Source organism: Talpa europaea, assembly GCF_964194135.1.
Source record: "Talpa europaea genome assembly, chromosome: 2".
NCBI lineage: Eukaryota > Metazoa > Chordata > Mammalia > Eulipotyphla > Talpidae > Talpa > Talpa europaea.
The window spans coordinates 57822354-57849793 of NC_140068.1; the positions used below are offsets into that span (position 1 = coordinate 57822354).

General features: G+C 46.4%; 1 protein-coding gene across 1 annotated transcript; it reads left to right on the forward strand.

Annotated features, from left to right (window-relative positions):
• Nucleotides 1-27440, forward strand: GABRR2 (gamma-aminobutyric acid type A receptor subunit rho2; the record flags this gene model as incomplete). The annotated part of the gene is made up of 9 exons (XM_084256448.1): nucleotides 1-188; nucleotides 6913-7016; nucleotides 14668-14735; nucleotides 16798-17021; nucleotides 17777-17859; nucleotides 18055-18195; nucleotides 22810-22962; nucleotides 23914-24110; nucleotides 27129-27440. 9 exons carry the CDS (start codon nucleotides 1-3, stop codon nucleotides 27438-27440), a joined length of 1470 nt encoding a protein of 489 aa, XP_084112574.1.

A 27440-nucleotide genomic window follows, 5' to 3' on the forward strand; every position in this document is an offset into this window, starting at 1 on the left:
ATGGTTAAGCCCTGGAGGATTTGCCCAGCTGCAGGTTACTGGAAAGCAGCTTGTGGCATCATAGACTTTCACAAAATGCTTTATTTTACAAGACTCATTTTGTTCTTATTTTGCCTGACTGTTCTCGTGGAAAGCAGAAAGCCCAAGACGAGGAGATGGACAGGGCAGCTGGAAATGCCCAAGCCCAGGTAAAATCATGGTGGGAGGAAGGTCAGTGGTGGTAGCAGCATCCTTGCACAGCCAGAAAACTCCCAGGAGGGCCAGGGGCTCTATCCTATCGAAATCTGCTTTCTAGCTGGAGGTAGAAGGGGCCTGCACCTCACTGAAAATCACCTCTTATTGGGCACAGGTTCTCTATCATGTCACAAGGCATAAGAGCAAAGCAAGATAGGGCTGAATCTTTGTTTTGATTTTAGTCTGTGTTTGGACAAAGAATTTTGATGTAGGGCCTCACTGGTGGTGCAGCGGTTGAGCGCTGGGCTGTGAAACTGCCCGCAGCCTCTGCAGCGCCGGTTCCATCCCTGACCAACGGCGAGGGTCCCACATGGCGCACAGACCTCTCCTGCCGCGCCCCCGCTGCTCCCCTCACCAGTGTTATTTCATCGGTCTGCTTGTTCTGTTCCCCGCTCTTGCTCTGGTGAATTCTCTCACCCCCTCACCCAACGCCGCGCTTCTGACTGTTCCCAGTGCTTGTATAAATAAATAAATAAATCTTCAAAAAAAATAAATCTATCCTTTAAAAAAAAAAGAATTTTGATGTAAGGTAGAGAGTTGAAGTCTTAGTGGGTAAAGCATCCTTGTACTTCTCAACTGTGGTGCCTTGTCAAGATGGCATAGGTGAGCTGCTAAGTATTTACACTCAAGATTTTGGGAGGAACTGTAAATAGGAATTTAGCCTGAATGATTAAGATAAAATGTAACCTAGAGTTACATCTTTAAATTATGTGATGGTGGGGAGTGAATTTACAGTGGTATAGATTTTCATCTTATTGTTTCAAATCTTAGAAAAGGTGTTTGAAATTTGCTACATTATCAGAAATATAGGTAAGGACAATAGTGAGTGCCATTTCATGATGTAATGGAAACAATTCTTTTTTCTTTCTTTTTTTTTTAAGATTTATTTATTTATTTTATACAAGAACTGGGGTACAAGCCAGAGGCGTCGGAGGGTGAGAGAATTCACTAGAGACAGAGTGGAAAACAGAACAGAATATTTCTGATAATGTAGCAAATTTCAAATACCTTTTCTAAGATTTGAAACAATAAGATGAAACTCTATACCATTGTAAATTCACTCCCCACCATCACATAATTTAAAAGGCAGACTGACAAAATACACTGCTGAGGGGAGCAGCAGGCGAGACAGGAGAGGTCTGCTGTGCCATGTGGGACCCTCGCCGGCTGGCGGGGATCGAACCGGCGCTGCAGAAGCTGCGGACAGCTTCACAGCACGGTTGCTTGTGTCACGAGGGGATGCCCAATGGAAACAATTCTAAGAAATAACGGTTAGGCCCAAAATTGGCATTCATAATCATTACATTACAAATCCAAATTCCTTAATAAGTTTGTTTTGAACTGATGTGCAAAGTATGATATGCAGCTAGATAGAAACAACATGTGTGAAATGTTAAGTGTTATTCTGCATTCTACCAAGCATCCAGCGAACTATTGATATTAAATATAATCTAATATCTGAAGCCCGTTTTATAGGTCTCTGGTCTCCATTTTTAATCATGCACTAATATCAGCAACAATATTTTGAAACTGTACCTCTGAATAGCATGTACGTACTGTTATAAATATATTGAAGCTTGATCGCTTCCTTGTTTTTAGATAAAAAATCTTAAGTAAAAGTTGTAATCTCTACTTTCTGTATTCCCATGGTCGACCTTGAACACCCCAGTTATATGTACCTGCTTTGGGGAGACTGCCTCTCTATGATAAGTTAATTCTCTGTGGGGCCTAATCATACTCAGAAAGCAGACACAAAACTCATCCAGGATAATAGAAAGACGTATCTGGAAAACACATCCTGCTTCTGTTGCCAGAATTATAGGCTGTTGAATTGGAAGGAATCACAGAGGTCATCTGGTCCAGCAATTCTCCTGAATTCTAATTCTGTAAAATGTGAATGGTCTTGTGTGAAAAGAGGGGAAAAGGGTCAAATAAGCTTGGGACACCCTAGTCTACACCATTTTATTTTATATATTAATTTGTTAGTCATTTACATGTCTGTATAACTTTGGGGTCACTTTTTAACTCCTCCATATGCACATGCTTCCTCACCTTTCACCAGACCTCCCGTGCCAATGTCCTACCCATTCCTTCCCTTGCCCCCTCCTTCCAGTATATTCTGGCAACCAGTATATTTTTCACAAAGTCTAAGAATTTTTTTGCTGTGCTTGCCAGTATGTTTTTTTGTATTCTACAGGTAAGGGTTTATACCACTTTAAATAGATATCTTTTTAGAAGAACTTCTGGAACCTTTATTAATGTAGCCTTCTGAGTAGCCTTGTGAGTCTTGAAGAGGGGGCTAATGTATACAGGGGATTATGTATACAGTATTTCACAAAACAAACAACCCATGGACTATCGTGTGGGGTTCATATTCCACAGGTACACATTAGAAAACACTGTCTCATTTTAGACACCAAAATGTTGGCTTAAAAGCCTGAGTAATTGACACAGCTTGCTAGTGGCTTAACACAACTAGTAGTAGTTTCCTGACATACCCAACCTGGGGGAAGAATGTTGTATGAAACTGTCATAACATCTCTATCACTCAGAGGACCTATAGTCTCATTTTCAGGCAATTGCATGCACTTGGGGGCCTGCTGAGTTGGACCCTTAGGGATGAGGGGAATTTCTTGAAATTCATCCCCATGAGAAGTCAGAGTAGATGAAAAAATGAATACATACCTTCAAAGAATATAAAACAATAGGGCCTCCCCGGTGGCGCAGCGGTTGAGCGCTGGGTTGCGAAGCTGCCCGCGGTCTCTGCGGCGCCGGTTCGATCCCCGGCTGCTCCCCGGCCACCGGAGGAGGGTCCCACATGGCGTGCAGACCTCTCCTGCCGCCCGCTGCTCCCCTCAGCAGTGTACTTCGGTCCTTCTGCCTGCTCTGCTCCCTGCTCTGGCTCTGGTGAATTCTCTCGCCCTCCCGTGATTCTGACTGTGCCCAGTGCATGTGTAAAGAAAACAAACAAACAAACCAATAGATAAATAAATAAAACATGCCTCAAAAAAAATGTTTAAAAAAAAAAAGAATATAAAACAATTATTGAACAGAGGCTGGGGAAAAGATAGTGAAAATTTTGCATCAGGGAATGTGGTTCTAGGCCTTTTTGCATTCACTAAAGCATGCTGCATGGTCAGCCACTCACAGAGCTCTGTGAGAAACTTCAGGCAAGCATGACTTTTTTTTTTAAAGATTTATTTATTTATGCATACAAGAGCTGGGGTACAGGCCAGAGATGTGAGGGGTGAGAGGAGTTACCAGAGACAGAGTGGGGAGCAGAACAGGGGAGCAGCAGGCAAGACAGGAGAGGTCTGCTGCGCCGTGTGGGTAGCTCTCTGACCAGGGCTTGAACTCATGCTGCAATGGCTGCTGATACCTTCATATGCTGAGATTTAAGCCCTTGTGCCACCAAGGAGGCCTGCATCGACTTTTTAAAAATCACTTTCCTTGTTGACACATAGGGATAAGCTACGTTAATACGTAAGTGTAAAATGACCTGACCCTTTATCCTTGAGTTTTAGAGGACCACGTCTCTGCAGGGCATCTCCTTTTCGTAGAGGTCCTGTTCACACAGACACACGCGCCCAAACAGTCATACGGAACACGTAGGGTTCCACACTGTCACACACACACAGTGCACAGGTCACACAATCATGTTCACACAGTCACACACCACATACACGCTTTCACACAGTCACACACATATCCATGGTCACACACACCTACTACACGCAATCACACACGTGCATGCACGTGCACACACCCACACTCACACACACTATTAGGACTCTTCTAACCTGGAAGTCTTTCCCTGAATCACCCTTGCAAAGGCATCCCAGCAAAACAGTTATTTTGACTAGTGGCTGCTTTGACAAAGATGGCTTCCGGCTCTGATCCGTCATGTCCCTGTCTGCTGGATGCCGCCTGAAGAGTGAGCCTGTTTCCTCTTACTTGTTTTACTTCTTCCTCCTCTTGTTATAGGACAGGGAGAGGGGCAACCCAAACCCCTCAAACCTGCCTATTGCCTATTTTAAATGGGTTCTGCCATCCGCCGCATTAACACAAAACATATGAGACTTTAATGGGAAGGAACTTTAATAAAACTAGGAAACAATACAGGTAAGGCAAAGAGTCTAGTTTTTAAATCAAGCACCCAAAGTTACCCATCCCCTCGTGGGTAAAAGTCCATCCAAATGGGATTGGCCCAGAGCAAGGCCCCAAAGCCTGCCACAAGTCTAAGGCATCTTCCAGTGGGGACCCACAGAAAAGGGTCAGAAACAACCAGACAAGCCCGGAAGGAAGAGAGCAAAATCAACATCAAGATAAAAGCTGCTATTGTCACCTCCCCATGGGTCTCACCCACATCTGTGTCACCCACTCCACGACCAAAAGACAAGCTCAGTTTCTTCACGTGTCCCTAGGCTCCATGCGCCTCCTCCAGGTCTCCTGGCTCCATCCTGCTTCCTTCCTTCCTCAGTCCCTTCTGCAGCTTCTCCTCTCCCTGCTCAGCTCCACCCTCCCTTGGGAGGGGCAGGGAACCTCTCCCTTTCCTGGGGACCACCCTGTTACACTCTCAGCCTCCCAGATTTCCCTAACTGCCCCCCCACTCTAGCTGCTTTTCCCTTGTGATTTGAAAGGCGAACTGAGCTTTGGGCCTGGGTGTCTGGGCTCTGGCCCCTCCTGGCCTTGGACTCTGCTCCTCCCTTTATCCTTCCTTCCCATGTGCTGCTCCCTTAGTGCCACCTGCCCTTGGCCATCCTTCTCCTGGTCTGCATCATGGCTTGTTGTGCTCCACCCTGTGCCAGCTTCCTCGCCCTTCCCTGGGACCCCTGAGGCCCTCATTCTCCCCAGAGAGGACTGGGAACTGAGAGGAAATAAAGTCGGAAGTCAGGGGAGGTTCAGGACCTGCTTCTGTGGCTGCCTGCCATAGGGCTCAGTTTTCCTGATCTTTCCAAACCTTGTTTCTCCAATTGAAAAGGGTCAATAAGACCCTCTCCAGTGTGCTGATGGGGTGACTGCAGTGAAGAGGGGTGCTCACAAGGGCATGGTCATTGCTATTAATAATACTGTGCTAAATATACTTCCGTGTGATGGCAGTAGCCCGCTTCTAAAAGACTAGCAAACAGGGGCCTCCCTGGTGGCACAAGGGGTTAAGATATAGCCTATGAAGCTATCCACAGTCACTGAAGCACGAGTTCGATCCCCAACCAGGGAGCTACCCACATGACCCAGCAGACCTCTCCTGTCTCGCCAGCTGCTTCCCTCAGCAGTGGATTTCAGTCTGTCTGCCTGTTCTGCTCCCCACTCTGTCTCTGGTGAATCCTCTCAACCCCCATACCTCTGGCCTGTACCCCAGCTCTTATATGCATAAATAAATAAATCTTTAAAAAAAAATAAAAGACTAGCAAACACAACTTTCTTCTCTCATCCCGCCACCCCCCCCCCGACCCCACCCCTGTTTTGGGATCCTGTGAAGGTGCTAGCCAACCCTTTGAGGGGTTTGGACTCAGAATCTGGACCCTGAGTCTGAGTCAGAGGGCCAAGGCATTGATGAGGAAGGAAGAAATAAGAGTATCCAGCTCACTCAGCTAACACACAGCTCTGGATTAGTGGCCTAGCAACCAAATAATTGGTCCTTTAAAAATAAATTCTGGGCCCTCATGAACGGCACTGGGATTTCAATCTCCTCTTTCTTGCCAGGTGCTGGCATTTGGGACTTCTACTCCCCTAATCTCCCCACTAAGTGGATGTGGAAACTGTGCTGACCAGCAGGGATTTGCTCCTCCCTATGCGGCAGAGGGACAAAGAGCTGGCTGAGCTCAAAATCTAATGTCTGGCATCCATTAAGAACTTAGGCCGAGCTCTTCCCCTGCATTCCTGGGGGGTCTTCCCTGGGGTGTCTGAACATGGCCCTCGAGCAGTCACTGCGCAGAGAGCTGGGATGATCCCTCTGGGCTTCTGAAACCAGGCTTGGGGAAGAGCCTGGAGAGAGTGGAACTCCTTGGACAAGCGAGACATGACAACAGGGCACTTGACCTAGGTCCCCTATTCCAGCCAAGGCAAAGAAGTCACCAGACTTTCCCCCTTGGATATGCAGCTCCACTGAGCTTGCCTGAAAATAAATCTGATTTTGACATTTTCCTCAAATTGCCTAAAACCCTACAGTGTTTTCCATGGCTTTTGAATTAAGATACAATTCTTTACATTTTTCAAAGACTTTCCTTTAAGTGAAAGATTGCAAGCAAACTAAGACTGGAAAAATAATACAATGAACACCCCATAGACATCACCAATATTTTAATAATAGTGAACATTTTCCCATACTTCTTTCATTGTTGCTTTACTTTTACTAAAGTATTTTAAAGTAAATTACAGATATGAAAACAATTTCACTTGAGACTTTTGGCAAGACCATTAAGAGCTTGTCTTGATAATGTGCTGTCCCACCCAGGAGGGATCTGCCTTAGCAAGACCCTAGAAGAGCCTGGTCCTCCTCTTGGTCTGCCTGTGAGGGCCTGGAGTGGTAGGGGAGAGGTGGACCTCAGTACTAGATTTCACCTTGTTGGGGAAGAGATGGCAAGCTTGAGAGATGCCTAACAGGTACAGCCTAAAGGGAATAATTTCCCAAAATCTCACTCCAGCTCGTGGACAAATATCTCTTGCTTGTCTTTGCAGTCACCTATGTAAGAACTTCGATGTGACAAAAATCGGAAAAGGAAAACCTCAGCCTCTTCTCAGAGTGGATGACCATGACTTCACCATGAGGCCTGCCTTTGGAGGTAGGAGTGTGACTCGCCCTCCAGGGTGGGGCCTTGTCCCCAGGGCAGCCTGCTGCTGCTCTGTCAGTTCCCTTTGGCACAGCCTCCTTCACTCAGATAAACCCAACTCTGCTTCTCTTCCAGAGTCACTAATTTTCTGGGAGGAGAATAGAGCTGGAAGGAAATGACTGGGGAGGGCTGTGACTGAAGATAGTGATTAAGTTGTTTATATTCACAAAGAAGACCTGCCAACTTCCCTAAAAAAAAAAAAAAAAGAAAAAAGAAAAGAGCTGGGCCTCCCCTGGTGGCGCAGCAGTTGCTGGGCTGCAAAGCTGCCCAGCTGCCCGCAGCCTCTGCAGCGCTGGTTCGATCCCAGGCCACCGGCAAGGGTCCCACATGGCACGCAGACCTCTCCTGCAGCCTGCTGCTCCCCTCAGCAGTGTATTTCGTCAGTCTGCCTGTTCTGTTCCCTGCTCTGGCTCTGGTGAATTTTCTCAACCTCCTGCACTTCTGACTGTACCCAGAGCTTAAATAAATAAATAGATAGATAGATAGATAAATAAATAAACAAACAAACAAACAAACAAACAAACAAACAAATAAATAAAAGAGCCGGCCGAGAGAGCCTCAGACCTAGCTGGGAAGTTTAAATCTGAAGGGCCTTTCCAATGCCACCACAGCAATTGAGCCGTTTACAAAGCTCACCCACAGACTTGACCCCAAAGGAACTTTGCTTCGGGTCAGGGAAGGATGGTGAGGACTAAGGGTGTCTCTTGCAGCAAATGGAGAAATGCCACAGGAGAGCCGGGAAGGGAGCCAACTGTTTGCACCAACCAGGCAGGGGATGAGATGAGAAAATAGAATGCATGAGGTCAATGCACCACTTAAGGGGAAATGGGCTTGGAGCTTTTCAGCCTGTGGACCCTAGCCTAGACAGACTGGTGAGTTGGCTGCCCTTTCTCATTGTTTCTCTGCTCAGGATCCTTTTTTAGGTCCCAGCATCCTCCTGGCACCAGAAAGGAGTAGGGATGACCTGCAAGAAATTGACTAACCCTCTCTAAGCCTCTGCTTGCTGGTTTGTAAAATGGGGATGCCCTCCCTCCTGGGGCTGTCAGGATTAAATGAGATTAATGCATGCAAAGCCCCTGGCACTTACTGGTTCCCCTTAGAAAAACCCAGCTGTCAGTCCTTCCTCTGTGACTCTTATGGGATTAAGACATTGATTTATTTCAGAAGCCTTTGCATTTGAAAAATGCAAAGCCTTCCATTAGATTCCCTGAGCACTGACACCTGCTGAGTATAGGGAGAAAAGTAAGCAGCAGATTACAGTCCTGCGAAGCAGCCAGGATCAGGCACCTGTGTCTTTGGGAGTTCTGGTTCCCTTGGGGGCTTGTTATAGGTCATTCTGGTAAGGAATTTTTATCAAAATAAATTCTTCCTGAATAAGCAGCTATAAAATAGCTGTGTCTGTCTGTACTAGAGGTGCAAGCAGACAGGATGTTCCACCTTGCCTTTTAGTGTAGACTAACAGTCAAGACACATGGAGTTAGCGAAGCAACTAGAATAGAAATAACCGACAAGAGTATTGTAGGGTAAGGAAAAAGTATCAGGCTTTTCTGCCCTCCCGCCATTAGGATAGATGAGGGAACCCTGTGGTCCTGAATGCATGCCTGATGGCGGGCACCTGAAGTGGGTACACCTGGGCTGAGAGACTGAGTTTATAAGGGCGGCATCACGTGGAAGCCAGCAGAAGCCAAGAACGAACAGAAGCAGGAGAGCAGAGAAGCAGAGAGAACACAAGAGAAGGCTGGAGAGCCCAGGTAGAGTGAAGACTTGCTGGGGGCCGGAATTCCGGCCCCCAGGCACCCCTACCTGCCATGTGCCTGGTAAATCTAAATAAAAAAACTGCAAAAGCCACTGAGGGCTCCAGGACTCTCTCCTCCTTTACCCCGGTCTGCATGGGATCTTAGAAAACCTGCACAGTGGCCCATCCTGACCCTACAAGTGTTAATGGCAATTAATGCTTTTATAGTGATTTCTCTTTGACAGGTACCACTGTAATCAAGGTACTCCATATGTGGTTTTAGTTCTCACAACTGTGAGGTAGATACTATTATTATCCCCAAATGGGGAAACTGAGGCACAGTGAGGTGAATTGACTGACCCAGCCACTACTACTGTGTTAGGTCCTCCCGGCTAGCCAGGTCTCTTTCTTGTCACACTCCATACATGTCCCTCAATGCACGTGTTGGGGAGGTACCATGTTCCTGACCCACTTAATGATGGGCGGAGCTGAGCGGTAGGTGAAGTTACATATGCAGTGGGCTGGAGAGTAGGGGAAACTCATGGAGAAGAAGGGTTACCTTACGTCTCAGCTTTGGACTTGCGTCAGGGACTCAGGGAACTTGGAGGAGACACATGGAGGAGAGACATCTCTCACGTGTGTGAGAGACACATCAGGAGGCTGGCAATGGCAGCCATTATCTTGATTTGTACTTTGATTTTGCTCCTTTGGTCTCAGCTTTCTGGGAGCTGCTTCAGAACTCTTTCCTATGGTTTCTCACAAGAAGATGCAATAGAATTGTGACAGATTTTTGGGCTTCGTCCAACTTGCTTCTAACTGACCCTGTTTAGCTGGGCATTTGCCTATGAAAGGATGAACCTCAAGAGGCTCAGGGTTCCTCCATGATTTATTTGGAGAAATGAATGTCTCAAGGGAGCCAAATCTAAGGAGACAGCTGGCCCTCTTGGGGATCCTGGGGCCTTCCTCCCAGGAGCTATTGCCCCCAGAGAAGACCCCTCTGACCCTTCCTCAGCACCCTTGGCCCATCCTTTCTGGAGCACAAGCCACATTTGCCACCACCACCCTGCTCTGCTCTACCCCTAAAATAAATCTTCTCTTCTTGGCCTCCATCTCAAACCCTGCAATCCCCAGGGCAATCTCACTCCTTCCTTCACCTGATCCCATCTGAGCACAGTGACCAATGAGGTCACCCTCCCGGAGGACAGGGTGCTGGGCAGAAGTACAGGTTGGCTCCAGTTAAACAAGTCGCTGGGATAATATATTGAGAAATTGGTTAGCTATCCCGTGGAGACCTCTTTTCAACTTTAAGGACAATTAGGAAACTAAAATTTGAGTCAGAATTTGGGCCTGAATCATGAGAATCATGGTCAGCCTTAAAGAGAGATCTGGGGGCCTCCCCGGTGGCGCAGCGGTTGAGCGCTGGGTTGCAAATCTGCCCGCGGCCTCTGCGGCGCCGGTTCGATCCCCGGCTGCTCCCCGGCCACCAGAGGAAGGTCCCACATGGTGCGCAGACCTCTCCTGCTGCCCGCTGCTCCCCTCAGCAGTGTACTTCGGTCCTTCTGCCTGCTCTGCTCCCCGCTCTGGCTCTGGTGAATTCTCTCACCCTCCCGCGTTTCTGACTGTACCCAGTGCATGTATAAATAAATAAATAAATCTTTAAAAAAAAAAAAACTTAAAAAAAAAAAAAGAGAGATCTGGGCAGGTTGTAGGAGGGGTGAGTGTCTGCAGAAAGGAGAAGGGACCCGAGGAGGACAGGAATGGTCAGGGATGAGCCATGGCACATAGACCGCAGAGGGAGAGATGGCCGCCAGAGAGCAGTCAGGGAGGTCGAGGCCCAGGGAAAGTCTCCTTGTCTCAGCAAGTGCAGTGCGCAAAGGGGGGCAGATAGCTAGGAAGTGGAGAGAGCAGGAGTTGGACAGCAACAGGAAAGTGGCCTCCAGCACATGGGGCATTATAAAATCTCAATCTGGCACTTTCCTTCAATGTCAGTCAACCAGTGGTTCTCAAGCTTGGATGTGGATTGGCATGGTTACAGGGCCTATGAAAATGCAGACTCCCAGGCCACTCCCTGGAGTCTGGTTCAGGAGGCCTGGGTGGGCCTCAGAATCGCACCTCTGACAAGAGGTGGTGCTGCTCATGCTGCCACGGAGGGTGAGCCCTGATTTAGGCCAGCTTGGCCACCCCACCCTGGTGGTTAATGCCTGCCATGTGGCCCTCGCTGCTTGTTTAGCAGGTGGCACTCACCATGAGAAGTCACGCTGATATTGAAACTGAGAAGTTTGATTGCACCTACCAACAACGGGAAGAGTCTCAACCAATATTTCAAATTAACTCAGATTTTGCAACAAGCCCTCAAGGGAAGAAAAGGGCCCTGGAGGAAATGCAGTCATGCCATCTTACCTGCAGTAATGAAGATTCCCCTGTTCCAGCAACACCCAGGCCTATCTGGTGAGCCAGGGCCATCACCAGGGGAGAAGTCCAGCTGCCACAGGGGCTCCATGTCTGGAAAACTAAGATCAGTTTTCCAACCTTGCAGAGGCAGGGTGAAGGGCGCTGTCTTTGTTAGGTCTGTTTTAACAAAATACCATGGCCTGGTGACTTAACACAATTATTTGTTTAAGTTATATTTATTGAGGTAACGTTGATTTGCATCAAAGTGTATGCCATGGGACATAGGTTTACACTGCCACAGTTGTCCTTTATTTCACCACACCCACCACCAAAGCCCCAGTAATCCTCCATTAGACACCCCTCTCCCCTTTGCTAGATCCCTAGGGGTCTTGAAGCAGAAAAACCTACAACACTGATTTTGTCAATTTACCATTGACTTACAATACTACATAAATTTCAGGAGTATAGCTTCACACCTTAATATATGTATATACCAGACTAAACCCACCACCAAAGTTCCAGTACCACTTAACACAAATTCATCCCCTCTGCCCACTGCGCACAACCCCCTAGTCTAATCACACTATATTTCTTCTATAGGATTCAGCAGCACTGAATACATAAAATCATTCGTGGAAGAAAGTGTGAGACCAGTCATTTAGATGAATTTCTCCCAAAACCAGTTGGAAAGGATCACAAACTAGAGCCTTCCAATGAGACAGGTCAAAGGCAAAGGTCAACCCCCTTGCTCTCAGACCCAGGGGAGCAGAGTTGTGAGCTCCCCTGACTGCAGCTCCGGAAGCCTCCTGAACACACAGATTGTTTACTTCCAACAACCCAGGCCCCCTGAGAACATGAGCTACACTCCCAGGTGGGCAAGTCTCCAGAACACTGACGCCAACCTCATGCGCGTTATCAAATTTCTCCTAGAAGGGCGGCTGGAGCTGCACCGAACAAGACAGCACCTGAGAACAGACACAGTAACAGATACCCAGCAAGCTGATATATATATTTTATCTGGAAACTGACCTTCACCAGAGCCAGCTACTGTTCAAACACTGTGCACATTATCTGAAAACCAGGCCACTGGGAAGTGGCGCCAAAGAGGGCGGTGACAGTATCCTTCTCCCCTAGTCTCCTGGAATGAGTGTGTCTAGCAGTTACTTGGCGCTTTAGAGACGGGTGGGGGTGGGGGAGGGGGAGGACAGTGGGTTGAGCTCAGCACACTCTCCCGGAGGGCCCGCCCACAGATACCGCACTGTTTTAACACCTCAGGCTAAAGAGGTCCAGAGGACAGGGAAATTCACCAGCCTGCTTCCCCTTGGTAATGTTGGGAGCATGTAGACCATCCAGGGGCCTGGGGACCGGGAGAGGGCCTGGCCAGGCTGCAGGTGGACCCTCTCTTGTGTTGCAAGGGCTAGGAAGAGAAATATAGGCAAGTTAACCCTGAGGAGAGAACCTCCTCTCACACTCCTGGGGCCTGGAATAAGAGGAGAATGTGGCGGGCTGTTAGTGCAGGGATTTTCCTTGGGCCCTAATCTAAACCATCATCTGAGGAACATAGAAAAATAAAAAGATCAACTTTTACCCTGTTTTATCTGATAGGGGGAAAAATTAAATGTAAATCATCAAATTCATTTACTTTCACATTTAAGAAAACAGAAAATTTTGAGTGAATCCCACTAGTAACAAACAAAATGCTTCCATTCTATTGGACCCAGTCAAAATAGAAAAAAAAAAAAAACAAATACCCAAAACCTCAAATCCCTAATAGTGAGACTGCAAGTAAGTTTACAGGGCATGTTTGAGGGGAGTTGGTGAGTCTACCCAATGCCCTGGGCTACCTTCTTGAAGAACCACTGGAACTGAGAATTTAGGCTGAAACTGAGAATTGCGCCTTCTGCCACTGCCAAAGTTCCAGTTCCTTTCAATCCTTCTTTTACCCTATGACCCGGCTCTCCTGCCAAAGTTTCTCTGGGCCCAGGCCACCATGGTTCAGCATGTGCTGGCCCTGCACTTCCTGGCCAGGTGCAGTGGGGCTGGCCCCCTGACACTGCCCTCTCCTTAGAAGGCCCAACCAGCTGCCCCTCAACTCTCTCACAGGCATTGTTTGTGAGAGTAAAGGGTTTCATTAATATGCTTGACAGAGAGGTTTTTGGTTTTCCTCACTCTGGGGTTTCTTTTCTTGTAACATTAAAACAATTTTAAACATTTATGGAAGCATCTCACACACACACACACACACACACAATGCACAAATTAAAAGTGCTGAGGTCACCAAAAGACCTGACTAGATTGAGTTTACCAATGTAACTATTGCCCAGCTCAAAGAAATGGAACAGGAAGTCACAGGTAGACATGGTTTTAGAAATCTTTCCAGCAGCCAGATGAAATCGGGTGCCAAATTTCTGTGCTATTTGTTCTCATAATTCTGATCTGATACGTCCTGAAAGGCTGTCCAAATCCTGCATGGTGTTGTCTTTAACTGCTATCTCGCTGCAGAGATCTTTTCTCACACCAGGTTAGAGACTTCAGAGGGCAGAACCCCTGCTATTTTTTTCCGTGCTCTGTAGATGCAGTTTGAATGATAAATGAATCCAGCCCTGGGCATGCAAGTGCTCCAGTTACAGCCAGAGGTCTTAGGTGTCATTCTGTCCTTTTTAGATGTCACAGGGGGACAAATTGTTGGGAGGAAAGGATGTCCTGAGCAAACTCCACACAGGTTTTGTGGACTCTACCTCCACTCCAGACCAAAGCCATGATGACACTGGAAATGACAAATCCCATCATCAGCAAAGGGAGGGTTGCTGGGACCTGAGGGCGGGGTTAAGCAGCTAAGTTTGGTATTAAGCCAGACATGTGGGCCTTGGGTCATTCTCTTGGCCTCCTGGCTCTTGGCTCTTAGCCAGCTCTCAGCGTGCCAATGGGATTCCGGGTCGGCAGAATGGGTAGGACGCATTTAAGAATTTATCTCCCTCTCTTCTCCCTGAGTTGTACATTTCCTCATTTCCCCTTCTCTTGTAAATAAACCTTTTATCAACTGTTTGTGTATGTCTGCAGTTTAGCATTAATAAGTCCTCTTTAAGCACGCAGGTGAGGATCCATACTCAGGCAACCCATTTATATCGGGGTTGCCCTGTAACAAAATGACCAGGGTGTCCTCTAAGCACCAGAGCAATGCTATCACCTCTACCCTACAAAGGTGGGGTGTAGAAAGCAGTAATCCTGCTTATTAGCCCATCCAACAAGCACAGATCAAATATCCATCTTGGCCCAAGAAAAGTCCAAAAGGCAGACACAGTCCCTGTCTCTATGGAGAAAGTTCAGGCACCCACCAAGTCAAGAAGTAGGAAGAAAACCTTCACAGAACTCGAGCCATTGCTTCACCCTGCTCCAGTCAGGAAGGGGTTAGGGCCACCTCCCAGTCTATGCGAGAAAAGAAATGTGCCTTAACCAACTGTCTTCGCTCTTCTGCAGGCCCTGCTATCCCAGTGGGCGTGGATGTACAAGTGGAGAGTCTGGACAGCATCTCAGAGGTGGACATGGTATGCAGCTTCCTTGGTTGGGCAGCTGCCAGGGTGGGGCTGCATGGCAAAGATTCTGCTTGAACCCATGTCTGGCGGGCAGAGCCCAAGCTGGAGGGCATTTGGACATTGGTTCAGGAGCCGCAAAGTCTGGAGCAGGGTTCTCAAGTTTCATAGGCAAAAATACTTGGAGAGTTGGTTAAATGCAGATTCCTGGGCTCCATCCCAGGCCTCCCAATTTAGCACTTTACATTTTGAACACACTCCTCAAGTAACATGAGTGGACAGACAACCGCACTTGCAGGAGCACAGGAGGCAAACATTTTCAGATTGAATCCTGCAGTTCTTTGATGTCCAGTACCTGCTGAGATTATGGCACCCCTGACCACTCCTAGGCAGTGTCCACCAGGATCAGGTAGTGAGGCAAGGCTATTCCAAACAGCAGTTCAGTCGACACCTGAAGGATCAGGAGACAGCTGCAGGGAGCACAGCTATCTGAGGCCCCCGAGGCAGAGTAAACAGCAAGTTTGCAAGCTAAAGAGCACAACACAAAGTGGGAAAGAGATGGCCACAGAGGTGGATGGGTGGGGGGGGGGAGGGGTGAGTCCCCTCAGGACACCAGCGGGTGTGTGGGTCAGAGCAGGCACTGTGCTCTGAGTCCATCACCACCATGCATGCCTCTTTTCATCCTTCCACTTGCTCCCAGAAGAGGATCTTTTGGGCAGTTATTTATTCTTTGCCCTTGTGTCTTAACTCCGTTGGTGATAAAGGGGCCAGCCTGGGTTTAAAGCATCAACTATGCAGGCCAGGAGATACTTTTTAATAGGATCAGTTTTCAGGCTGCAATTATAGTAACATGCAGCTGCCCATCCCCATATCCATTCTTCTCTTCATTTTTTCATCCTGCAAATATTTACTGAGCACCTGCTATGAACCTCGCCAGGCCTTGAACGAGGGCCTGGGACTCCAACAGTGGGCAGAACACACTTCTACCTTCAGAAGTCTTGCAAATTTTTTTTTTAAAGATTGATTGATTTATTTATACAAGCACTGGGTACAGTCAGAAACGCGGGAGGGTGAGAGAATTCACCAGAGCCAGAGTGGGGAACAGATCAGGCAGAGTGATGAAATACACTGCTGAGGGGAGCAGCGGGTGGCAGGAGAGGTCTGCGTGCCATGTGGGACCCTCGCCAGGGATCGAACTGGCGCTGCAGAGGCTGCAGGCAGCTTCGCAACCCAGCGCTCAACCACTGCGCCACCGGGGAGGCCCAAAAGTCTTGCAAATTTAACTTGGTACTTTGGCAAAAGGGAGCAAGGGGCAAATGGAGAATGGGTTTTGTACAGGGCACCTTCCGTGGGGGGCAGTACCACTCAAGACTCAGAGCCTGGGCCATTTTAATATCTCAGGCGAACCAGAACCAGAGAATGAAGGAATGCTCTCTTCCTTCACATTGGGAGCACTTGCCTGTCAGCGGGATCTTAAGCTTGGGGGGACTAGTTGAGCCTGAATAAGTTGAGGGAGACAATGACCATCTATGTACCTTCTACCTCTGAGAACCTATAATTCTAGTTTATTGGTAATAAAGATGGAAAAAAGTAACAAGTACTATCTATTGAGTGCTGGTGCAGTTTGGCTTCTGAGGTTCTGTCCCAGTTTCAGGAAGTGTTCATTAAGCTGAAATGGAATGGTCAGCTAGGACATAAGGAGCCATGTGTACAAAGGTCTAGGTGAGCAAGAACAGGGCTTTGGGGAAATCCACCCTGTTGAACCCCAGGTCAGGCCATGCAGTTTTCACTTGTAAATTTCGCAGGGTCAGCTGTTCTGTCTCCTGGGCTCCAACCTTGTGAGGCAGAAAAAGAGCTGGTCTTTTTTCTATTGCTGCAGCACCATTGTCTTGGTCATTGTCCCTTGGGGCTGCAGAACTGACACTTCTCTCCTCCAGGTCTCCCTACCCCCATAAGAACTGTCACTTCTGACTCTGGAGGCTGAGGCTCCGGTGTCCCTTACCAAGGTGGATGAGGGGCTGATGATTAGGAAGCTTTCTAAGCCTTTTCTATCTGGTTGCATCCCTGGCGCCTACAGGATTTCACCATGACCCTGTACCTGCGGCATTACTGGAAGGACGAGAGGCTGGCCTTCCACAGCTCCAGCAACAAGAGCATGACCTTCGATGGTCGGCTAGTAAAGAAGATCTGGGTGCCCGATGTCTTCTTTGTTCATTCCAAAAGGTCATTCATTCACGACACCACCACAGACAACATCATGCTGAGGGTGTTTCCAGATGGGCACGTGCTGTACAGCATGAGGTGACTGCCCCAGGGGGTCATGCTTCTTGGTCCAGTGCCACTCTAATGTGTACAGCCATTCCCCTTGGCCCTGAAGAGTTTGTCACTGTGGCTGGGTTTACAGGCTCTGCGGGACTGTAAAAACCTGATAACAGTTAGAAATTGAAAGATGAAATGACCACCCTAGTGGGTGGTGACTTCTCTGCCATGGGGAAATCTCAAGCTTGGGTTAGGAGACTGAGCCTTGAGTGAATTAAGGGAAACAATGACTTTCTATATACTTTCTGATAATTCACACTGCCGGTGATTCTAGTTTATTGGTAATAGAGATTTTAAAAAATAACAATAGCTACTATTTATTGGGTGCTGTTGCAGATTAGCTTCTAGGCTGACCTGAGTGATCACACAGTCTTGTTCCACATCTTCCTGGCCTAGCTTTACAGTTTGCCAGAATTAGGTGCTAATAACCTTGGCTGGGGCTTGGGGAGGGAGCATCTCCGGGGGTGGCAGCCAGCAGGCTGAGAACCCAGAGAAGGGTGCAGATGTGAGCCATTAGCAGCCAACACCTTCAGTAGCTGGGATTCGGGCAGAGCACCAACATCTATAGAAGGTAAAGCTTGAAAAGTGAATGTCCTGTAATTTAGACACTGGGATTTTTGAGCCTGAAGTAGAGGCGAGGAGGCAGCTGCTGTGGGTCGGTTCTGTGTTCTTACTCCGGACAGGAGTATGAACCAGCTACTCCCTCCCGGAGTCAACATGCCTGCTGTTTTGTCTAGGATCACAGTCACTGCCATGTGCAACATGGACTTCAGCCACTTTCCCCTGGACTCCCAGACCTGTTCTTTGGAGCTGGAAAGCTGTGAGTACCAGTGTGCCTCATGACGAATCTTTGTCTTATTCCCTCACAGATCTTTAGGCCATAAAAGTAAGCCTGAGGCTGAGTACTGCCCTACTGTGAAGACCTGCTTGCTGCTAGGATAGTGTGGGATTCCCTGATGCTTCACTCTGCATCAAACGCAAAGGAGTCAAATTAACTTATTTTCCTCTCCCCAAGATGCATACACAGATGAAGACCTGATGCTGTACTGGAAGAATGGGGATGAGTCCCTGAAAACGGATGAGAAGATCTCTCTTTCTCAGTTTCTGATTCAGAAATTTCACACCACTTCCAGACTGGCCTTCTACAGCAGCACTGGTAGCTAACCTCTGTCACTGTCTGATTCAAATATGGAAGAAAGCACATTTGAATTCTTCCTCAGCTTTAACCTTTTCCCTTTCCAATGAAAACAATTTTTTAATTAAAATAATGCATAGTCCCATAAAATGTAAACAGCACTTAAAAGCAGAGAGTGAAAGAGTTGCCACCACTCACAGCCAGGAGGAATTATTCCTCACTGTTTAGCAAACATCCTTGCACACATCTTGCTTTAATTATGTACTTTTACAAAAAGTGGGGTCGTATTTGACATGCTACTCTGTAACCTGACTTGTTAGATTTAACAATACAGATGGATAGCATTCTGAGGAAATATGAATTTATTATATGTATTTAGATCTATAGAGTCATTTTTATTGCTTAGCATAAGCTCTTCTTGGACCCCGGGCTATGTTTCGAAATTTCGAGAGGATCCATTTGTCAACTCTCCTCTGATCTTACCATCAACTCTTGTATTTGCTTCCAAGGGCTGTCATAGCAAAATTCCACGAACTGCGTGCTTGAAACAACAGCAATTTATTTGCTCACAGTTCTGGAGGCTAGAAGTCTTTCTGAGGGCTATGGTCTTTCTGGAGGCTTTAGGGAGGAATCCTTCCTTACCTCTTACTAGCTTCTGGTGGCTGCTGCTTCACTCCAGACTTTGCCTCCGTCGTCTCATGGCATCTCCCCACATCTCTGTGTCTTCACATGGTATTCTTCTCACTGTGTGCCTATGTTCAATTTTCCCTCTTCTTAGAGGACACTGGTCATTGGATCGTGGTCCACCCTAATCCAATATGACCTCAACTTATCTTGCTTACATCTGCAAAGGCTCTATTTCTAAATGTCACATTCCTCAATACCGCTTCAGAGGCTGGGGGACCGAGAGGACTTTTCAGTCATTGCTCTTGGTCCCAGTGCTGAGACGCTCAGGTCCTTCCATGGGAAACGTTTATGCTACTGTCTGTCCCTGCATGGCCACTATCTCCCTGTTCACCTGCCCTAACCACCCCCGTCCCTCCTCTCCCCTACCACAATATCAACAACAACAGTGGAAAAGAGCTAGCCGCAACCGGAGTTGTGTTGGTGTTGAGATATCCCCAGCTTACTTCGGTTTATGCCCATGGGGCTCAGCCCTATCCCTCGCTCCTCTTTCACAACTTTTTTCCCCTCAGCTATTCTTGGCAGGTTCAAATCAATTCTTTTTCTAAAAAACATTTAAGAATTTCTTATAAACTTTTTATTATGTGTCACTGTTTTGAATACTTAGATGAATTAACTTATTAGTAACCCAACAGTAGTAAGCCCATGACAGAGGTATTATTATCCCCAGTTTACAGATGAAAAAACTGAGACTCAAAGGAATTACTTTGTTTATTGAAGTTGCACAGTTGGTAAGTGGCCAGGCAATCTGCCTCAGTCACTACTCTACTCCTCTTAGATGTTTGTTCATTAGAATGGCATGTGTCTTTGTTTTGTCTCCCATTCCAGCCTTTCTGGAATCTTGACTAAGACAGATCTGGTGTTGGGGACACACAGTTCCATTTTCAGAGCTCCTGGTTCCCTCCTAATGTTTCAAGGCAACTCTCCCTGGTTTTCATAGACAGATGGAAAGAACATAATAGTTCTTCATAGCATATAAGCAGCTCTCAGCTCTTCTAGAAAGACCTGGTACAAACCTAAGAACAATGTGATTTCCTTCATGGATGCTAATTTGTGTAGGGAAAATGAAATTGACCTGGTTGGACAAAGGCTATGGATGAATAAATGATTCGTGGTTTCCGTTGTATTTGAAGAACACTATTTATTCACTCCACTAAAAGCACCTCCCTTTCTAACAAGCCAGCAGCCAACATGGTAACCATGTGTAAGCCTGCCTGGACTCACCTTGTTGTTTCAACCTTTCCCTATTGACCCAACCCTTCTCTTACCTGACTCAGTGTTAACTTTCCACTCTGCCAAATGACCTCTGTCCTCTCAGCCATGTTTCTCTCTGTGCAGACTAAGGTTCACCTGCATCTGAATGACCAGGGAATGGACAAGTTTTTGGGGCCCCCCTGGAAGCTAATGAGTGAGAATCTCAGATGGTGGAGCCCAGCATGTTTAACAAGTAAATTTTATGCATATCAAAGTTCAAAGACAAATGTGTTTAGCCAATGTAGTTCTCAAAGTATTGTGTTTCAGGCCAGCAGCATTGCCATCACTGGTAACTCGGGGCAGAGGCCAGCTATCTGTGTTTTAACAAGTCTTTCAGGGATAGTCTACAAAGATTGCTGGGTTTCATGTCTCACAGTTTTTTATCAGTAAGATCTGTGTGTGGCCTGAGAATTCTAACACAGTCCCTTTGATGTCCTTGTTACTGACGGGGGACACCCACGCTGAGAAACACTGTGCTAAGTCAGTGTTTCTAGATTCTGGTAGCACATTAGATTACCTGGGAACTGTTTTTGTTGCTGTTAACTAGTACTTTTTTTCATTGTGGTACATAAAATAAACTTATCATTTTAGCCATTTTCAAATGTACAATTCAGCATTCAGTACATATACATGTTGTGTAACCATCAACACTATCCATTTCCAGAACTTGTGCATTATCTCAAGTGGAAATTTTTACCCACTAAACAATAACTCCCTGTTTTACCTCTCTTTCAACCCCCTGGGAACCTACTTTCTCCTCTGAATTTGACTAACTAGTGGAACCACATCGCATATGGACTTTTGTGATGCCCTATTTCACAATAATGGTTTCAGGGTTCATCCACTTGTGGCATGTGCCTGAGTTTCACTCTTTTTTAAAGGCTGAATAATATTCCACTATATGGATATACCACATTTTCAATCTATTCATCTGCTGCTGGACAGGTGAGTTTGGTGATTGTGAATGGTGCTGCTGTGAACTTGGAGAATTTTTAAAATACTCAGTCTTAAGTCTTACCCAGGCTGATTAAACCAGAATTTCTTTGAGATAGGACAGGGATTTGGAGAGTAGCAAAGCTCCTGGAGGCGGGAGGGGTCTCAGCCATTTATTACTGAGATATATACTGTTCTATAACTCAAACACTTCTAATTGTGGGACTTGCATTCAGTTCCTTGAAAATTCTTGTAAGCAGGAATCAAGGATGAGATGTTTCTCTGTTCCCACCCCCCACCAGGTCTTACCACAACAATCACATGTGAAGGTCCTCAATGACCCTGCCCAACAGAAGGACACTGGGTGAGAGGAGTCCTGGTCTGGGCATTAGAGATCCACACTCTCCAAGCCTTGTCCACAACTTAGGCTGAGATATTAGAACAGCCTCCAAATAATAGAGTTAGATTCAATTTGGATTTAAGTACATGACCTCAGTTACTCACCACCATTTCAATGTTTATCTTACATATAACCTCCTATACTGCCATCGACTTATTTTTTTCTTTAAGTGAAGTCCCTTCTTGTACTTAAATTTGTAAAGGACTTTTACATGATTATTATCAATGGGAAACTAGTATCACTGGCCATAAACAGAAGATGACTTTAATTATGAATGTAATGAGTACAAACCAAAAAAACCCACAAACTACCTGCCTTGTAATCCCTGAAATAGTCTCGTGGGGTATACTACCATTGAGTGTACCCCACACTTTGGGAGACAGAGCTGGGTCATCTCTGAGTTCTTTGATAAGACCGGGCTGAGGTGGGAGTGGAGTAGAGGTGTACAGGCAGTTTCAGCTGCTGTAGTGAAATAGTGAAATGCATTCCCATTTTCTTCCTGTGAAATAATCACATGGTGAACAACTTGCACAAGACAGATGGAGAGGCTCCCACGAGGCAGATGGCGAGGCAGGGTGGAACTGACGGGAGTTTACAATCCTGTGATTGGCCTATTTCTTCTTGTGATGGATGCGGAGATTAACTGAGCTCATAAAGTACCAATAAAGGGGACAGTGACAAGAACCTAGTTTTCCTGGTTCCTCCCTTAGTGGTACTGACCTCAATAAAACAAGAACCACTCCAACTTCTTACCCTCCTGACCATTGGGTCTCTCAGGAAGCATGGTTGTGGGTTTGCAAATAACAAATACCAAACACCACACAAAGAACTAAACCTCTATTTCTATTTACTGCTATAGTTTCCCAAAATGCTGTGAATGGAGGTTAAATACCAAATAAAGCAGTGAATATACTAGATACTGGCAAGGTATTTATTTACAAGAGATTTGGGAAAGGAAATGTATTATTGTAAGCCAACTTTGATTATTAACTTTTGACTTTCCGCTGAAAAATGAGGGCAATGTCAGGGAAAGAAGCGTTCTCAGGAAAGGAGGGTGTTTTATTTAGATTTATTTATTTTATTTATGTAGTCCAGAGATGCGGGGGGTGAGAGGATTCACCAGAGACAGAGTGGGGAACAGAACAGGTGAATCTACTGAAACACACTGCTGAGAGGAGCAGCAGGTGAGGCAGGAGAGGTCTGCTGCACCATGTGGCTCACCTCCCTGGCGGAGGATGGAATTCAGGCCGCAGTGGCTGGCGATAGCTTGATCGTGCTGAGGATTTACCCCCTGCACCACTAGGGACATCAGGAGTTTGTTTGTATCGTAGGTTGAGCCTCACTAACTTCTCTGTGTCCCCCAGGCTGGTACAACCGTCTGTACATTAACTTCACGTTGCGTCGCCACATCTTCTTCTTCTTGCTCCAAACCTATTTCCCTGCCACCCTGATGGTCATGCTGTCCTGGGTATCCTTCTGGATCGACCGCGGAGCTGTGCCTGCCAGAGTTTCACTGGGTAAAAGCATTTGATAAGGGGTGATACAGTAGTTCTTTCTTTCCCCAAATGATTACTATATGAAGAAAAAATATAATTATCATTCAGAGTTCTTAACTAAGGGATTGCCAGCCTCCAAAGGGACAGAGTTTCCTCCTGCTTCTTACTGCACCACTCACATACTGCCCTCTGTTTCCTAGACTACATTATGCAAGGCCCAGGGATCTAACACTTTTATCAACTCTGCACAAATCATTTCAGAAAGATACAGTTTATTTGGAGTATAGACATCCACCTGTCAGTTTTAAAGCTCTGTACTTCAATAAATAAGACCATTCTACAAATGTCACAAATAATTCCGTAAGTGCAAAGCTTTGTTTGCTGGCCTTGTTTGGATAGACGAGAGTTCAGAGGCAAAACACCCATACGGTATAATTTCTGGGAAGGAGAGGGCTCTACTCCCTGGAGTTGTAGTTTTAGTCCTTCACAGACACAAATACCAGAGAGATTATTTAAAATAAACTCGCTGTTGTCAATTTGGACAGAATCAGGTTGGGTCCTGAGAAACGTGAGGCTTTAACCAGCAAGGCATAGCATGGCAGGCATCCAGGATTTTCCAGTCTTCATGGGTGTAATCAGTGTGACTGAGACAAGGAACAATGTGTTCCTTCCTTAAGGTTTGATTCCTTTAGAGATGCCCTTTAGTCACTGTTTAAATTCCGCATCCGAATAGGTTCTTTTCAAAGCACCAGAAACCAGTCTCCCAAGGTACTTAAAGTGAAAGGGGCAAGAGGCCAGCTGGCTGGGAGGAGAAGGCCAGAGACTTGTGGGGCCGACACTTGCCCCGGAGAGGGGGATTTCTCAATAGATTTCACAGCAGCAGAATGTAAAATGATGCTTTGGTGACACCGGGTGGGAGTGGGGTGCGTTCTGTACCCTGGTCTGCCTCTGAACTAAGATTGGATGTGGCAGGCATCACCACGGTGCTGACCATGTCCACCATCATCACGGGCGTGAACGCCTCCATGCCCCGCGTCTCCTACGTCAAGGCCGTGGACATCTACCTCTGGGTCAGCTTTGTGTTCGTGTTCCTCTCGGTGCTGGAGTACGCAGCCGTCAACTACCTGACCACTGCGCAGGAGCGGAAGGAACGCAAGCTGCGGGAGAAGGTGAGAGGATGTGCTCGCTTCCTTGCAGAGGCCCACACTCCTGGTTGGTTGAGAATTGGGGGCAGGGAGGTATGTGAAAACGGGGGCTGTTTATGCAAAAGAAGGAGGATCCATTTTAGAATAGGTGCTCACTGCTACCACAAAGGATTCCCAAACAGCAGAAAGTCGTTGGGTAAAGGTTAGGAATAGGAAGATTTGGATTTTTAGGCCCAACTCTGCCACCTATGCGCAGCCTCTTTTTCCTCATCTGTAAAAAGGACATAATGAACCCATTCTCTCGAATTGCTCTGAGAGTGATTGCAAGGGTGACATGAGGTAATGTCTGTAAAAGTGTTACAGGACAGGGAGAGGGTCACTCCTAAACCCCCAAACCTGCCCATTCTGCCATCCACCACATCAAGACAAAACGTATAAGGTCTTTAATGGAAAGGAATTTTAATACAAGTAGTATGCAACAAAGAAAAGACAAAGAATACAGCAAACTTTGGTATTTGAAATTCTTTCAGATTTTCAATAATTTGTATATTGATCATTATCAAATATCTTTGGATCTTATGTCAACATTTTGAAATTACAATTCATTAGACTTTCCTATGTAAGGCTGTTTAGAAAATAGCAAAGTTTCACCTGACAAGTATGGGCTCAGAAACCAGTGACTTTGTTGAGACAGTTCATGACCCTATTACCGTATAATGGGGTCTGGTCTTTGTCAGTGACGATAGAACACTGTCTGAAGAGCAGCGAGGGTTTCATATGTGGAAAGGCCGTTGGGTGCCAAGTCCAATTCCCTGTCTGAGACCAGCACTGTCATCACACGTCTGGTTTAAAGACTGAGAAGAACTATAGATGCTGGAGGACGATGGTGGCAAGATGCAATATCTCTCTCCTGCTGCTGACATGAAGAAGCTATTATTCACGAACATTAAAAATGTCTTTGTTGGAGCTGAGGTTCCCAAGGTGGGATCCAAAGAGCACCTGGCCTGGGGTCACCTGAGCCTGTTAGAACTGGAGATTCTGGTGCTGCACCACGGACCTACGAATTCAGATTCTCCAGGGATGGATGGCACTCTGAAATTAGTATTGGTACCAAACTCCCACATGATTACGATGCTCCCTGAAGTTTGGCTTCAACCACACAAAGGGCAAAGCTAACTGAAGCTTGATAGGTTCACCCCAGTTCAAATTGGGGATCCATGCTGCTTTGGGTTGAAGCCAGCAGACAGAGTCAGAGCACAGGGTCTGCCTCCCCCAAGGTGGGCTCAAATTCTTTGACCTGTCCAACATTCCAGAAGCCACTTAATCTTTTTTAGAAACAAGCTGATATGGGAAATGAGGATTTATTATCAATTTTGGCATCCTGATTCTAACTCAAAATCTTAGGGAAAAGTCTGCCTTCATTTTAGCAGAAAGAATTGTAAGAAAAAGAAATTGGCCTCTCTGTTGGTGCAGGGGGTTAAGCACAGCACTATGAAGCTATTGGTCAGCCTCTGTAGCATGAGTTCGATCTCCCGGCCTGCCAGGGAGCTGCCCACATGGCGCAGCAGACCTTACCTGCCTTGCCCACTGCTCAACTCAGCAACATATTTCAGTATGCTACTGTTCTGCTCCCCACTCTGTCTGTGGTGAATCTTCTCACCCCCTGCATCTCTGGCCTGTACTCCAGTTCTTGTATGCATAAATAAATGAATCTTAAAAAAAGAAGAAACATGTAGCTAAAGAAGCATTAAAAAAGAAAAAGAAATTGATTCCTCTGCCTTTCAGAAAAAGTCCACAGTGAGAGTATCTCACAATTTTATCAAAGTTTGAGCACGATCATTTGTAAAGGAATGATGACCTCTCACCAACCTTCTATCGCTAAAATTTAAGAGTCAGTGTTCTAGAAGTGTATTTATGTGCTATTTAATAATTGTTGCTGATGGGGAGAGAATAGGAATAATAATGAAACAACCAAGCCTGATTTTAAAAAACAACAACAAAAACCCAGACCACAAAAGATTTCAAGTATGAGAATACTTCGAGTAGTTCTGATTTTGCATAGAATCATTCATCTGTTTTTGCTTTCTAAAGTTTCATGGTATCCATCTGAATATTTCAAGCTCCTTAACAATAGCAGGCAGGTTGTGAAGTGTCATTTCACTTTCTCACATGGGAAAAGAGGCACTGCAGGAAAAGAAGCATTTCAAAGCAAATAGGTTTAGAAGAATGAAGCCAAGGCCAGCTGGCTGTATCTAGCAGGCTCCAGGCCTCTGGCCAATACTAGCTAGGTGCCAGCTGGAAGCTGTCATTGCTGACTCAAATTGTGGGGTGAAGATAAGGGAAGCCATGTCCTTCCCTCCAACTCAATTCCTTATAGACATTTTCATACTTGCAGACACAGTTGAAAAAACAGGATAGTGTACATCCATATACCTACACCTACATTCAACATTGTTCACATTTTTGCCACCTTTGTGTGAGCTCTTTCGCCACATAAACAGATTTTTATTGGTACAGTAAGCCATTTAACAATACATGGCAGGCACCCTGAACCTTTATCCTTGAAAGCAACTCTTTATAGAAAAAGGACACTCTCCTACTTAATCATCTTTTGATTCATGCACAAATAGCTGGAGTCCTACATCTGGAATCAGAATGTGTTGGTTTAAAGTCCTGACTCTCACATGCTGTGTGATCACAGGAGAAATATACAGTCTCTCTGGCTCTTAGTTTTTCGCTTTGCAACCGAGGGCATTTGTACTAAACCAACGGTTCCCAGCTCTGGCTGCACAGTAGAATCGCCTGAGAGTTTTAAATTAGTCTGGCATGGAGCGCCCGGCATGGCCATTTTAAAGAGCCTCCCAGGTGATTCTAATATGCAGCCAGGCTGGAGAATCACTGGACTAAGTGATCTCTGGAGAGCCTTCTAGCTATCCCTCGGTGGTTCTGAGTAGCACTGGGGGCCTTGCTTTCGGCCCAGACTACTCCCCCGCCCATCTCATAAACATGCCTAATGCCTCCCCTTGTGTTTGCTGCCTGCAGTTCCCATGCTTATGTGGAATGCTTCACTCAAGAACCATGATGTTGGATGGGAGCTGCAGTGAGTCGGAGGCCAACAGCCTGGCCGGATACCCAAGAAGCCATATTCTGACGGAAGAAGAACGGCAAGAGAAAATAGTGGCCCACCTGGCTCTGAGCAACGATTCCAATTCCTCCAGAAAGAAGGGGCTTCTGAAAGGCCAGATGGGTCTTCGTATCTTCCAGAACACCCATGCCATTGACAAATACTCCAGGTTGATATTCCCTGCCTCCTACATATTTTTCAACTTAATTTATTGGCTGGTGTTTTCCTAG